General features: G+C 43.4%; 1 protein-coding gene and 1 long non-coding RNA gene across 7 annotated transcripts; both read right to left on the bottom strand.

Annotated features, from left to right (window-relative positions):
- Window positions 1–1,435: 1,435 nt before the first annotated feature.
- Window positions 1,436–10,532, bottom strand: LOC126536728 (uncharacterized). Of its 6 annotated transcripts, XM_055073859.1 has the most exons (6): window positions 10,454–10,532; window positions 8,054–8,200; window positions 7,027–7,095; window positions 6,413–6,470; window positions 5,890–5,970; window positions 1,436–3,578 (listed from the first exon to the last, which is right to left on the bottom strand). In XM_055073859.1, exons 2-6 carry the CDS (start codon window positions 8,104–8,106, stop codon window positions 3,501–3,503), a joined length of 339 nt encoding a protein of 112 aa, XP_054929834.1. In that variant the 5' UTR covers window positions 8,107–8,200; window positions 10,454–10,532; the 3' UTR covers window positions 1,436–3,500. The 6 variants fall into 6 exon arrangements, 2 of the variants coding, with proteins under 2 accessions (XP_054929834.1, XP_054929833.1); XR_008613664.2 differs by lacking the exon at window positions 10,454–10,532 and having other exon boundaries at window positions 8,058–10,262; XM_055073858.2 differs by lacking the exon at window positions 10,454–10,532 and having other exon boundaries at window positions 8,054–10,262.
- A 2,754-nt stretch (window positions 10,533–13,286) lies between these two features.
- On the bottom strand, window positions 13,287–15,176 carry LOC140217103 (uncharacterized). The gene is made up of 3 exons (XR_011893603.1): window positions 14,959–15,176; window positions 14,011–14,122; window positions 13,287–13,828 (listed from the first exon to the last, which is right to left on the bottom strand). It is a non-coding gene; the product is annotated as an uncharacterized lncRNA (long non-coding RNA).
- Between the last annotated feature and the right edge of the window lie 364 nt (window positions 15,177–15,540).

Raw genomic sequence — 15,540 nt, 5'->3', positions numbered from 1 at the left:
TTCCAGAAAATGTCGAAAAAACGCCCGCCAAAACCAGGCACATTCGTAAACTTAACTAGGCAATACGAAGCTCCATAGAAAAAAAGGAGTGGTATTAAAAGCTTTCAGTATTTTTCTTTACTCCAAAATAGTTGCGCTCTCGTGGCTTCACTGTACAGAGATAGTGCAGCGTTAGCTAGAAAGCATGAATTTCCTAACTCCATGCCAAAATAAGCTTGTAAAATTATTTAGGTGCTAGAATCCAGGGTTTGTAGCGATCCTTGAAAATCTTTTATTTCTAAAATGCCATTTTCAAGGCATTGAAAACCCTTGAATTTTTAGAAGTACTGGAAAGTCCTTAAACTTGTACACTTGGCTAGACTTAGCAGACATTGCCAAGCGCTTTTTTTCCCTTCTGTGACACTCTTTCGCATGTCACAGAAAATTGTCTCTGGAGGTAATAGAAGGAAAGCGACATCCTTAAAGTTGAAATTACAAAGGAGCTGCAGATACCAGTTTTATGCACATGGAACCGGCGACAAATGTGCTTGGAGGAGCAGAAGCAGGAAGCTCAACAGTTGAGGCATTCGAAGAGAAGCCGTGAAGAGTGAATTGAGAGCGACAGACACAATAAAAAGAAATTAGAAATGACTATTGCTTATTTGATGGTGAAAGCTGAGGCAACAGATGACATCACATACACTGTCAAACCAAACAGTATTCAAAAACTGCAAATGTTGCAGGTCCAAGTAGTTAATTGTGCTATTGCAGAAAAACTTTGAGCGCTTTCTTGAAATGCTTCCTTGTGTGCGTTTAGTGGTGGGCAGTGAAAGGCAAATTAGCAGTCTTTCAAATGCTTGAAATCACTGAAATGCGATTTGTTTTGTTTTCTTTTGTTTGCATTAAAGTTAACGGTGTTCTTGAACAAGTTATTGCCTGTCCAAACTACTACACACATTGCACGAGGTCCTTGAAGTTACTGTGTCGGGGCCTCGAAAGTCCTTGAAAACCATTAAATTTTTTTCTTCAATATTGCTACGAACCCAGTAGAACAACTGTCATGGAGTAAAAACCTTGGCTGAACAGGGGCTTATACGCAGAGCACAGGAAGACTAGAAATGCAGTAGTAGGCATGGAGGGCCCTGAAAAAAATGTGCCACATCCGCTCGTCTGCCTTATGTTTCTGCACTGACTGTCGCATTTTTAATAGAAGTGCACTTTCTGTTCTACTCCAATAAACGCAACATTACGAACTCCAGTGCGGGGCAGTCCTTCAGCCAGTGCAGAACTTTTTCTGTGCATCCGAGTCAGCTCTGTCATTTTTCCAGCATTGTAGTAGAAGATTTGTTAAACTGGTTTAGCAGAATATGAGCAGTATACTCTTAAATTAGCTGTTTATTTGTATGCACAAGTGCAGGTCCTCAGTTTGGTTGCATGACAAATTGCCATACCTCAATAGATACAAGAAACAATTTTATTACAGTTTAATAAAATCCAAACAGTAATAATCACAACAATATAATGACATACATTTCTTTTGGTACGTATACAGCCCATGTCTTGGCAGTGTATAAATTCAACTATACACCGCAAGTACTGTGTCCTGACCACTATTATTCACATGTGTAAAACCATCACAGCAATTCAACAAATATCACAGTAATTAGTGACATACACTTTGTAACTGCTTTACATGAGCATAATGTATACAAATGGTCCCTGTGTACCTACACATGACTAGTGCCACACGAGTACTATTACTCACAGGTGTAAAACCAACAAACCAGTTCTTTAAAAAATATCACAGCGCTTAGTGACGTACATGCTGTAACTCCCTTGTAGAAACTTAATACAAACACGTGAGGACACAGAAAGCTAGCAGTGGGCATACATGGGAATACCACCGCCTCAATACTAATTCACAAGTGTAAAACCAACCAAGCAGTTCTTTAAAGAATATCACAATGCTTAGTGACATACATTTTCTAACTAGCTTATATAAGCTTTATACAAACATGAGAACATACACAAAGCTAGCGGTGCACCCGCATAGAAGTGCGGCCATCTGAACACGATTATTTGCAAGTGTAAGCTCAACAGAACAGTTCGTTATAGTGCCGCACATTTTGTAACTGCCTTATACAAGCTTAGTGCAAGCACAAGAATGCAGAAAAATATAAATTAAAAACTTGCTCTATGCATACACAAACAGATCAACACAAATGGTAAACGCCGCTTTGAAGACAAATGTGACTGTGGCAAAGCGCAGTGCTGTGCCGGTTGAAATTGCCACCCACAAAAGTATTGAGCAATGCTTAAACCACAGGCAATAAAGTGCTGAAAGACTGCGTCTCTAACGTAACTATTTTATTTCAAATTTCTTGAATATAGGGCTCGCTTGCAGATAAGGCATCTGATCCAACTGACCTGATTTTACACCTGCTACATGCATACAATGCACTCAGATATAACTGGTAATAATAATTATAAAAGGCATTTAAAAACTTGATAGTATGATGAAGATGCATGACTAGAAAAGTTCTGTCCCCCTCGTACTTGTTAAAAAGGTGTAAGTACGACACATGTTCTTTTTTTCCTCAATTTTTGCATTAATGGACAGCCGGGAACCTCGAACCGACACAAAAAAAAAGATACTGCTATGTTAATGGTGTTATGAATAATTTTTTGTGAAAGCTTTTTTACAGACAACTTGCAGTCTCGTTTCTGGAGGTTGAGCTGTATCTTGCAAAATAACTTGAAAAGTGGTCACATGGGAGCATGACACTATATCGTAATGTTAGTTTCAGTTGACTCTCTTGCCCTACAAGTCGCTGCTCACTGTGGCCAGTGATGCAACAGCAGTGTCTGTGTGATTTTCATCACACTTCTGTCCTATGCCATTCTTACCAGAGTTGGCGGCACATAGATACCCAAATTTTGATAGTGTTGCTTTCTCAGGTGGTTGCTTTTGATTTGCTCAATATCAGTTGGCACTTCAGCTGCATCAAACTTCTTTTTTACCTCTTCAACAACATCAACAACAATCTTATGACACCTGTGTTGTCCTAGTTGCCTACAAAGACCAGTTAATCTAACAACAACACTGACAGTCTCTACTATCTTCTAATGGAGAAGATGTGTGTCCCACCATGTGTTCAACATTGTTGTGGCTATGTGGGCTGGCTGGGGAGGCAACAACTGTAATATGTTTTCATATGTTAAAGTGATGCTTGTACTGTGCTATAACACTTAACTTAGTCTTGCACTTGCTGCACAATAACACTGGCTCACAGTCATGGTGAAAAGCTTTTGTATGTTGAGCAAATGAGTTGTATCCACTACAAAAAAAGTCAGTGATAGCACACATGTTGCTCTACCAGGCCTGGTGTGGTTCCTTCTGACACTGCTGCTGACGCGCTGCTGCTTGCCTCGTACACTGTTGCAGCTGCAGTAGACGTGGCAGTCTCTGTATCTATTGCTGCCGTGTCATCTGTCATGGTAACTTCCAAGTGGTACCGGGCTCACTTCTGCAACAGAGATGTTGTTTGCCCCTTGAGGGCTCTCATGATCAGGGCCAATAATTTCGTAGGCATTGTCTCCTGCATCGAAGAACCAATAAGAACAGCATGAATTAATAAACATAGCTCTAAAAAGTACGGACATCAAGACTTAACCACAAACTTTGCACATAAGTGACCGGGCTTAATGAATAATACTTGCAGGAGGAGTTACACAATTGTTTGTGTATATTACAGTAAAGCCTCATCAGAAGATATTCAAGAGGCACGGGAAACATGTCTCTCGAAACCAAAAATTTTGAGACACTGAGGAGCCAGACTAGATCACTTTATTATGCATCATCACTAAAGTATGTTTTGATATATCTGAAGGAATATATGCTCAGGGTGGCTTAAAGGGCTCCTAAACCACTTCTCGACATTTTTTGAACATTTTAACTAAACACGCGTATTGAAATCGGAATGCCGTCACGATCGACGAAGCCAAATGCCAGAGTGCGTAGCACTGCCGGAGCACCACAATATGAAGAAAATGACCCCGTGCACCTCTCTGGACCTATCCTGCACCCCCCAGTTTGTCCTGACGTCACCAGGCTGTCTCTGATGATGTCACCAGTTTCCGGTGCTGTCGATTGGTCGAACGAAAGTGTACGACTGCTGGCAAGGCCTGCAAGCAAATACACACACTCCTTCTTCCTCGTCGCGTTGCACGCGATGCCATTGTGGGCAGCCAATGGGGGCAAAGAAGAGAAACGCCAACAGAAGGGTCTCCCTATGAGGCTCTTCAACGCGAGTCACCATACAGTTCCGTTGTATTAGCGCCACCCCTCGCAGGACGACGGGCCAGCGCGGCAGCAACAGAGCTCGTTGGTGTTGGCCTGTCCCGTAACATTTGGAGGTGTACTAGGCAAGGAAAAGACGATACTGTCCATATGGCGTGTACCAGATGAAAGAGTAAAATGAGTGGGGACTACTTTTCGATAATCAAACACACGTAGCTCCACTATTACTGCACCGTTTCGAAAAATTCTTGTGGCTACCTGTTCATTGCCTTATTGTGTAGAACTGCAACACCGCAACTAAATTTCAACCTCGGTGGTTTAGGGGCCCTTTAAAGAAGACATTCACAGCTTTTTAGTGACTGTAGATTGTGTTAGCTTCCTTCCCAACTTCTGGAATTTAAACACTTCACTTTGCAAGCCTTGTTGCTCGCAGTACCTTTGAGGTGCTCTTAGACGCTCGTCAGCTTCAACTGCCGACACTTTCTGCCCTGCACTGTCCTCGTTGCCCTCCTTTTCTGGTTCATGCTAAAAGAGACATGCGCGATTGACTTGTGTAAGGATTGCGTGATCTTTACGCCCTTCGGAGCACACAAGGTGCACAAAGTGAATGTGTGTGGGTTGTGTCCCTTCGAAGTAGTGAATACTTAAAAAGTCATCCTTAGTAATAAAGGTGTCTCTTGTATACAGTATTGTTAACGTGGCAAACATCGGAAAACCAACCAAACCATTTTCAGATGTCTCTTACAACCAAGTGCATCTTGTAATGAGATTCTACTGTACTGAATATTTTTCAGCTATGGATAATCTGCATGTACATATAGTCACAAAGACGTGTGGAATGGCGAATCGGGAAACAGTTCGTACTCTTACTTTTTGTCCCTAACATAAGCAGCCGATAACAATATGATAAAAAAGCAGGCAATGAGGCTAGAATGGAACATAATCCTTCAGCTCTAAACAGTTTTTTGGGCCCACATCATTCCCTCATATGACATAAGGAAACATCTTGATTGCAGTAATGGCTGCATGTGATCTGAGTTGATTGAAACAAACTATACGTAAGGTTGTCCTGTATGTAATTTTATCAGAGTGCTTCTTAGATGTCCTGCTGGTGATCCTGGCTGCGCGATGCTTCTCATGCTTTTTGGCACGATTCCTTTTTTTCCACTCCACTTTTCTTTCAGATTTTCTCCCCTTTCCCTTCCCCCTTGTGTAAAATAGCACACTTGAAGTATCAAATCTGTTGAACTAACGTGTGTATCAAACCTGTTAACATGTGTGCTTCTCTGTGGTCTGTGTTGTATTTTTGCGCTGCACAATTCAATTCAAGATGAAAGATGGAACGTCCCTGCCTTTAGTTTAATTGTGTGTGTGTGTGTGTGTATATGTCTCTCTCATGTTTTGAAATATATGTACATTCAGGAGTGCCTGCATGCCCTTCTCTCCTGCTCCTGTGACGAAAGGGAGAGCCTGTTTATGTACCATAGTAAAAAATTCAAAGGTTTTCGCTGTGCCCATTACATCCCTTATCATATGGATCTGTCACAATACAGAGTAGCAGTGGTCCATAATACTAGCCCATCCCAACATAATTATAAATTAACACATACCGACATGCTGCGAAACAGCTGTTGCAAAGCCGCTGGTGAAGGCAATTTCCGCAGCACTGCAGTGGTACAGCCGAGTTCCACCTGTATAGTGACAAATCCATATGCGTGTTAGCAACTCAGTAGTTGCTGATGGTTTCATAAGCTTTACACTACACAATAAAGTAATCTAGACAACTTTGTTGGAACAAATGCACATAATTAGGACACCACTTACACACTAACACGATTAATTGCCCCCAATCTCTCACTCACTAAGGGATAATATTACTGAAACATCGGTGGAGAGCACAGATTAACACAGCCCATAAAGGACAAGCGTTCTTTGAGGAAAACAGCTATAACAGCGGTTAGTTTTCTTGATCATTTTATGTGGTAGCTTTGATTTAAATGTCATGCAGTACTATAAAATACGAAGTGCCGCATTTCTAGCAGCAGAAGGCGTCGTCAGGCTCGTGGTACAACAGATTTTTGCACTGTTTGTCAGTGAGCCGACACATACAAAGAAAACCGAATTCACACATACATATACAGTGTCAAGTGCACTTCTCCTTCTGAAAACGCAGCCACCAGTTCCAATGGTGCTGAAAGGAAAGGTTATATAAAGTGTGAGACTGCATGGAACTGCCACTTATGACTGTAAATGTATGGTCTGCTGATTGCAGAGGTAGTCACATGCTATTTCTAGTCTCTTTTAGAAGCATTACTAAAGAACAAATTAAAATCTATTCATAAGTCACGAATTTCACGTATCCACAGTTTGGCTAAATAACCTGTGAGAAAAAGACATGTTTACCTGGAATAGCAACCTTTTTTCCTGCTGCAAAACTTTCCTTCGAATTAATGAAATAACTTTACAGCGTCATAATGCGTTTCTCGCAACTACTTGCCGGCAGTGGCGAGTTAGTGTTTATATCCGACTCATTGGGCGACAATACTGCCAAACACAAATGCTTCACGAACACAAGAACAAGTCCCTCGCAGAGAATAGCAACCATATATGCCTCTGTGAGACATGATCGCACCTTTGTGGTCAAAATGTACATTAGAACGACATCACCATCTCATTAAAAAAAAAATGCCTCCGTACAAGGCAGCTGCCAACTGCATAATGTGAAATTGCAACTGATGTCCACTTACTGGTGGCCTGTGTTTGAGTCACTTTTGGCAGTTGACTGGGTGCTGAGAAATGCACGTCCTGGGTTGTCCCTGCAGAACATACAGGGTTATGTCAAATGTTGAAAATATATATATGCCGGCATTTCATCAGTCGCAAAACAAACGAGTAAACTAATAAACAACTGTAATGTAAACAGAGTACACATCATAAGATAGGCTGTCAACTGTTAATGCATTACGCAAAAAACCTAATGCATAGGGAAGACTATATGTATACACACGAAGCTGACACACAATTTAATTCGCTCTAGGTTTTTCCGTGCAGTATATTCAAATTATTATGTCTCGTGGTTAGAGCAAAATTAGTGAAAATACGAACTAAATTATCTACCCTGGAAACTTTTCTTCAATATGCACCTGTGCGTGCTTCGAACGAGTAGCGTTGTAAAATTTACGTACATGGCATTTAACATAGTTGCTGAACACGGATTTCCTTTGCCCTGTATCGTGTACAGTGAGCTACATATATCTGCCCCCCCCCCCTTTTTTGTACTAGCCATACTGCGTGCCACTGCACCTATACGCACGTCAATAAACCTCACGATACAGAAATAAAAAAGCGCCAATCACCCATGCCTGCATGTTGTAGTGGGCCTAACCTAACCAAGCATGGGCTGTTGCTTTCTATAGTAAACACAGGCACCGTGCTCATTGCAAGTATGTATCATGTCGCTAAGCAAATATGCAATTTCATTGTAGCACTATTTTTTTATCACATGGATATATGTGTTGAGAGGCAAGACAAAAAGCAGTCACTTCTCAGAACTAATCAGCTTTCTTAAAACACATTTGAACTTTTCAATGACACTTGCTGCTATGTGTTTGTCTCCAGTGAGCATACTTGATTTGACTTTCCAATCAGAGACATTACATAAATATACCATGTTAAGATGACTGCCTGGAGCACGTGAGAATTTTCATCTTGGTGTAACATACTGTATCTTGATTTTGTTGACATTTGGTCAAATGGTACACCCAATATACCCACATACTAGTTTTCTTGTCCAAATAACATGCCAATGTATTTTGATTTTTTGGCATTGGCTCCTCTACACTACGTGAAGTCGCGCTGCACTGGCTCTTTCACATCCTCGTGTCCTTGCAGCTGCCTTCTTGCGTTATATAAAGCGGGTGCCTGAAAAATATCGTATGCAAAAGTCAACACAAGGACATGGTGCAAAACAACATCAAGACAGTCAAGGCAATGGCAATAAAAAAGTCTTAGCTCTTAGTCTTCCTAGTGAAATGCATGCAAAACATCCAAATGACTGCAACAGTCAACTGCTAAACTAACTTCAATTTTTAGATTTAAGCAAAAAAACAAACCACAGTTCATCCTTGTTTTTCATGAATATTAGAATACTCCTGCTAATGAATAGAATATTGGTCATTTTCAGACATCATAGGTCTGTCACGAGTCTGGTGTATCGCAAACACCACTTGTGACACATCCTAAGCACGTGCCCAGTGTGCCCCCCCACCCCCCCGCACCATGCCTGGTTGTGCCACTGCTGAAGCCATAATTTGAGGATTATAGCTGCAAACATGATGCTCAGTAGGGATGAAAATATTGTCCTTCAGCTCAATGGATATATGGATGTGCCTATAAAAAAGGGCAACAAGGCTTGTTATGGCAAGCTTACCCACATTTCAATACTAACAAGTTCACTGCGGCCTGCATCTAAGCTTACTAAAAGGCATGAACTTATTTTCATGCATGAGGTGCGCAGTGGAGTTCATTTTTGACAGACCCGACTACTGCTGCAGTTTGAAATCTAGCATTTTAGATTCTTGTAGGCATGTAAAAGTTGCAGTTAAACCGCAGTTATTAGTTTATTACACCATCCTATTGTTCTCTGTACGACAGAATGGTAACACGGAATTAAAGCAACATTTTATTTTGATATTTTATTTCTCTACTAAAAATATTCAAGCGATAAACACATCATAATCTGCCATGCTATAGCAAAATGCACACATTACGCTTGTAACACCCAGAGGAAGGCTTATTTAGCTGTTCATATGACATAACTCTGACACGCCAACTCATATTAGCAAATGCACAGGCATGTCCAAAACAATAAGCGTATGCAAAGCGCCCCTGCAATTGTAATTCCACACAGCAGCCGTTATATTCGATGCCGATGCGTAACTAGCTGCTCGACAATTCACCGAGTTCGTAGACATAAGCATCCTTTCAGTTTCGCACCGTGCACGAAAACCGCAACAGGAGACAAAACCAGACCTATAATCACACCATTTCAACATGAGCAAAAACAGTTCAGTTTTAGGGATAAACACTGTGAGAGCGATTTAGTGCGCGGCGGCGACGAGCGACAAAACGGGCCGTCGCTTGAACAGATGGCTCGGTTCTGGAAATCTAGAAATCGTCGCTCGTCGCCCAGAAGTGCTATGAGCGACTAGCCAATAGCGCGAAGCCGGAACTGGATGTACATACATCGCTCAAATACTACCGATTGTCGCGCGGAACGAGCAAATGATTCAATTTTTATACGTGCAAGGATAAGAACGTACTGCAAGACCTCCGGAAATATTTTATGGTACTTTTTATAGTAAAATACATCAACGTAAATTACTAAAGCACGCGTCACGCGTGACTGCAGCCCTCATGCCGGCAACACCGGGGAGGCGTCGCTCAAAATCGTCGCTCGCACGGAGTACGACTTGTAGGCGACGAGCGAACGCGACAGCCATCTCCGTCGCGTCGCTTGTAGCTGCCGCGCGCAAGATCGCTTATATGGGGTTTATACTTTTTTCATCATAAAACATGGATTCCTCATGCGTTTCCAGTAAGTTCAAGATAACGCGCCCAACTGACCTCTTCCAGCATGCAGCTGAATGCCTGCGGCAAAGTTTCTAACTAGCACTGGTGCTGCACGTAACTTCAGTGGTCGCAGATTCCCCCTGCGCGAGACACCGTCAAGCGCGCGGTTTATTTATAAAAAAAAAGCATGCTGCCAGCAAAATGACGGCTTCTGTTATGTGATTCCTTAGTTCAACAGCGTTCCGTACATAGTAGACTGCCAAACTGAATAAATTCAAACACGCAAAACGCACGCTAATCACGCTCCGCATAGGCTCGGAATCACGGGCTGGTGAACTAACCATTTTAAGCGTCCTCTCGCCTGGCGTCTTATTGAACATACCATAGTTCTGGCAGCGTTTGCGATTTTTAAAGCTCTCACTGACAACGGCAAAGTGATAAAATCACATGCAGTTATCGCGACGACTGGCTTTTTCGATTGACATCAAGAGACAGCGCGTACGCCTAGTCCTTTGTCAATCGCGTCGGCTAAGCGCAGCGACAACTTCCTGGCGATAGCATGACATATACGGAGAATGTGCACCTAAGTTAGAATTCACTTACCGTGGAGGATTTGTTGTTATATCCAAGGCATGACGAACGACTGTCGTGTTTTCGTGGCGACGCGAGATGGCTGCCACACCATAGAATAAAGAACAAACTTAGAGAAGGGAAACTGTACCTTCCGCCGTGGTTCGAAAATAAGCAGCGGCAGCGCATGGAACTTACTTTGGGGGACGCCAGATGACGTTGCTCAAACCGGAAGCGGAAGTGCGCATTTTTTTTTAGAGCAAAATTCAATATGGCCGTTTTTTGCTGGTCGCGTACGCTGGTACGCGCCGTGCTTGCCCTGCAGGCTATGCGGCATGCCTCAATGCCTTCGCTGCCGCGTAGGTGGTGCGTTCTAATTGCCAAGAGCCTCTACTGACGCCCATACAAACAAGCCACAAGTGAGTGAACAGAACGCGCGACTTTATTGGCAGAAGACAAGCAGTGTACATTCTCGTGCAATAGCAGAAATAAAGTTTGCATGTCGAGATACGCTGGAATCATTGACGCGAGCTCGTAAACGGCTCACCGTCGTCGTCGCACGTGGTGGTCAGGTTAACGAGCAACAACCAGCAGCGGAAACATTGGACAGAGTGTGCCACTTGTTTGCAGCGACAGTCGCCGTTAAAAATGCCCAAATTGCATTGCGAAGCAATCGGGAGACGCAGGCATCTGCTACCGCAGCCTACACAGCGACATGGGCTACGCCAGATTTTAGCCATTCACTCCTTTCCAACCTGCACGTTTCTTTTCTTTCGGGGGCCGCTAATGTGTGGCTCACACTTGCTGTCTCACATTGTCTCACTATGGACAAGTCGCTTTCGTGGGCATCGCCTCCATCAGCTACTTTTGCGGTCCTTTCCAACCATCTGGCTATCAACTTCATACGCATCGGACTATGTAAGCACGTATGCTGGTCTCCGTTCATGCCTAATCGCGGCCGAGAAAGGCCAGAGGCACAATATGCCCATTGCTGCAGCAGGAAAGCGCGAACGGGGAGCACGAATCACGGTGCATGAAAATTGGGAGTCTATGTCGCTGTGCAGGCTGCAGGAGCGAATGCTTACTTCGAGAGACTGCTTCCCAGTGCAACCGACCAGGCCGCAATATTCTAAAAACATAACACTGCGACCATAACCAAGTGACATAACAGCAAAATTAAACAGCAATCAGTCACCGCATGAGGTTCAGACAATACATTATACATTGGCGACGAACCATATGGCAACAGTGAGCATTCACATACACGGGTCTCTTAGGGTACATTGAGCTGCCTACCTACAGGCGTAGTGCCTGCCTTCGTCGCACGTGGTGGTCTACTAACGAGCAACAACCAGCAGCAGAAACAGATTGGACAGAGTGTCCCACCTGTTTGCGCCGACAGTCGCTGTTAAAGATGAGCAACTTGCAGTGCAAAGCAATCAAGTGACGCAGGCATCTGCTGCCGCAGCCTACACAGCGACATGGACTACCCATCATTTTAGCATTGACTCCTTTCCAGCCTGCATGTTTCTTTTCTTTTGGAGGCCGCTAATGTGTGGCTCACACTTGGTGTCCCACATTGTCTCAATATGGACAAGTCGCTTTCGTGGGCATCACCTTCATCAGCCACTTTTACGGGCCTTCCCACCCAACTTCATACACGTCCGACCATGTAAGCACTTATGCTGGTCTCCGTTCATGCCTAATCGCGGCCGAGAAAGGCCAGAGGCACAATTTGCCCATGGCTGCAGCAGGAAAGGGTGAACGGGGAGCACGAATCACGGTGTGCGTAAATTGGGAGTCTATGTCGCTGTGCAGACTGCAGGATCAAATGCTTACTACGAGAGGCTGCTTCCCAGTGCAACCGACCAGGCCGCAATATTCGAAAAACATAAAACTGCGACCGTAACCAAGTGGCATAACAGCAAGATTAAACAGCAATCAGTCACCGCATGAGGTTCAGACAATACATTATACATTGGCTACGAACCATCTTACGGCATAATGCTTGCCTTTGTCACATGTGGTGGTCTGGTAACGAGCGACAACCTGCGGTACAAACAGATTGGACAGAGTCTCGCACCTGTTTGAACCAACGGTTGCCGTTGAACATGAGCAACTTCCATTGCGAAGCAATCAGGTGACGCAGGCATCTGCTGCCGCAACCAACACAGCGACATGGACTACCCGGCATTTTAGCGTTAACTCCTTTCCAACGTGCACATTTATTTTCTTTCGGGGGCTGCTATGTGTGGCTCACACTTTGTCGCAATGTGGACAAGTCGCTTTTGTGGGCATCACCTTCGGCAGCCATTCTTGCGGGCCTTTCCACCCATACGGCTATCAACTTCATACACTTCGAACCATGTGAGCACATATGCTGGTCTCTGTTTTGAGCAAATCATGGCCGAGGTAAGCCACAAGCACAATTTGCCCATTACTGCAGCAGGCCAGAACGAACGGGGCGCACCAGTTACGGTGTGTGTATACTGGGAGTCTATGTTGCTTTGCGGACTGCAGGAGCAAATGCTTACCTCGAGGGACTGCTTACCAATGCAACTGAACAGGCCCCCACATCTGAGAAACGTAACACAGTTACCACAGCCAAGTGTGGCAGCAAAACCAGATTCTGCAATCAATCACTTCACTGTAGCTTGCACAAAGACCCAGGCTATCAAGGAAGAGGAGCAATCATCAACGAGACTAGGAATATGGAAAATGAGAAAGCTTGCATTCAAGAGAGAAGCCACTCTGCTCTGCAAGCATTGAAGGCTAAAAACATCAAGAAAAGTAAAATGGTGCATAGCACATGTGCATAGGTTAATGCAAGACGCATGCCGATGCTGCATCAGCTATTTCAGGAGAGGAATTGCGCATGACAACATACACTAGAAGATACTGCTACAGATATGTTAGGCTGCTAGACAGTGACTGGTATTAAGTATCAGCGAAGAATCGGTTGACCTTTATATTTGGATGAGGAGGAATGACCTCTAACAAAAATGGGCAATGAGAAAGCTTGCATTTATAGAAGAAAAATTACACTTGGCACAAACTGAATTAACATGGCTAGGAAGCTGATTAAGGGCAAACTGATGGAACTCAATCTTTTGGCCAGCGTCGTCCGTGCTTGGTCAGATGTTGCAGGTGCACCTGAAGACGAAGAATTTCTAGAAAGTCCTTTTTGAGTTACCTGGATGACTCAACCAAATGTCCGTGCTGGTGGAATGGTGGCTGAAGCTCTTTTCAGTCTTGACACAGTCCTCTGCAGACTTGATATCTCATTCATATTCTTCTGCATGTGCTTCTTTGTTCTTGGTGTAAAAGCCTTGCAAATTCGGCTCCAGCCCCTTCCTGTTGGCGCAGATAGGAGCTCCTGTGATGACCAAGATGTGCTTGGCATAGACTCTGTTGAGGCAAAACGGTGACACATGAGATACAGCACAGATTAGCCAAATTTATGTGTGTTTTATATGTTCGAACCAATTATACTGAACCATAAATATGAACAAACATTCATATCTGCTGCAAACAGCAAGCCAATACAGCATATATCAAACATATTTATTTCTGAACCATGTGTTGTTTACCTTGTAGTAGTAGCCAATGTCCACACAATGACCTTGTTGTAGCAGGCAGCAGCTTCTGTTTAGTGCGTGGAGTGTGTTGCTTTATACTGGTGCCGTCTTCATTACTGCATGTCTGGAACAGAAATCTTGACTGAATCAGAAATTGAAAAAGCAAAGTTTTAAAATGCAAAAAGGTGTGACATATATGTTGTAATGATTTGCGACTACAGAACGCATGCATATGTACACTGTCTGTTCTAGGGTGCTTAAGCAGCATGTTAAATAAATATTGCTATTGTCCATAAAATTGATGTCTGCCTAACTACAATGCATGTCAACAGCGCAAGTACTATTAAGATCACAAATGAGAACATCTGTGGGTTCATTTATACGCTAGAAGTGATCACACTGCTAGTTCCACAAGCAAATGCATGAAAGTCATGAAGCTATTAGAACTGATGCATTATTTTTCTGCACGAACGTGATGCACCGCTTCACTACTGCAAAAATAAATGCCCTACGGTAAACCAATCTGAACAGCAAGAACATTTGGAACCAACAAGTACGAAATATGGGTGAATTGTCATGCTTGCAACTGTTTAATACATTAAATTCTGTACTTTCACTTTATTTTACCAAAGGATTATTCGGTTTTGTGGACGAAAGACGTTGCCGGCCGACTCGAAAAAAATGTTTAATATGTATATTGATAAGGCTACTCAGTCACCTACAACCACGGCTACAATAACATGAAAAATGAGACGCGCGTTCCGATATCGCTCTTTCTTTCCTGGTTGTGTGTGTAAACCAAACGACAGCGTCGCAAGTAAAGGTTTATTTAGGAAACAGCAACTGAGATCCTCAATGCTCATATGTAATGCAGGATCTAGTTCGTTAACTTGTGCCCGCCTGGAAGGTAATGACACGGATATTATATAACGATTCAAGCAGCGGTGTTAAACGACTCACCGTTATTGCCGTTGTCAGCCGCAGCAAAATCCAGCTCCCGTTTCGATGCAGACCTGTTCCGAATGGCTCACGACCGAAACCCAACTGCCGGGCTTACATGTCCGCTTGCAAACACGTAACTTCACCCCAAGTTAAATAACGCGAGACATCGAAGCGCAAGAAACTAGTTTTAGAAACAAAGCAGCCTTGAGTGTACGAACGAATGAATCCGTGCCGCCGTGCCCTCGGAAATACCGGTAAAAATTTTAAATCCAGGCCAGAGGTCACGTGAAAGATCGATGATGCTGAACGCTATTTGCGTTTATAATGGCGAAGAAACAATAAACTTACTAACAAAGAGCACAATATCTAATTAGCAATGATAATTTTGCCCTGTTTTTATGTAAAAGAAAATGCTTCGGTAATTGTAAGAGAAAGTTTGTAAGATAAAATTGCGCTTATTACGACGCCTCTACCGGGAAATGTTGGAACTAACGAACGAATCCCGAAAGTGATGCTACTACGTCGGCTTTGTTAGCAGCGGCGCGCGGTCGATTTTTTCGCCCTCTGTGGCCATTTGTTGAACTTGAGAGTGTGCTACCC

The sequence above is a fragment of the Dermacentor andersoni genome, chromosome 4 (assembly GCF_023375885.2).
Source record: "Dermacentor andersoni chromosome 4, qqDerAnde1_hic_scaffold, whole genome shotgun sequence".
Taxonomy (NCBI): Eukaryota; Metazoa; Arthropoda; class Arachnida; order Ixodida; family Ixodidae; genus Dermacentor; species Dermacentor andersoni.
The sequence above is the reverse complement of the archived record's forward strand: the minus strand, read 5'-3'. Positions and strand labels throughout refer to the sequence as shown.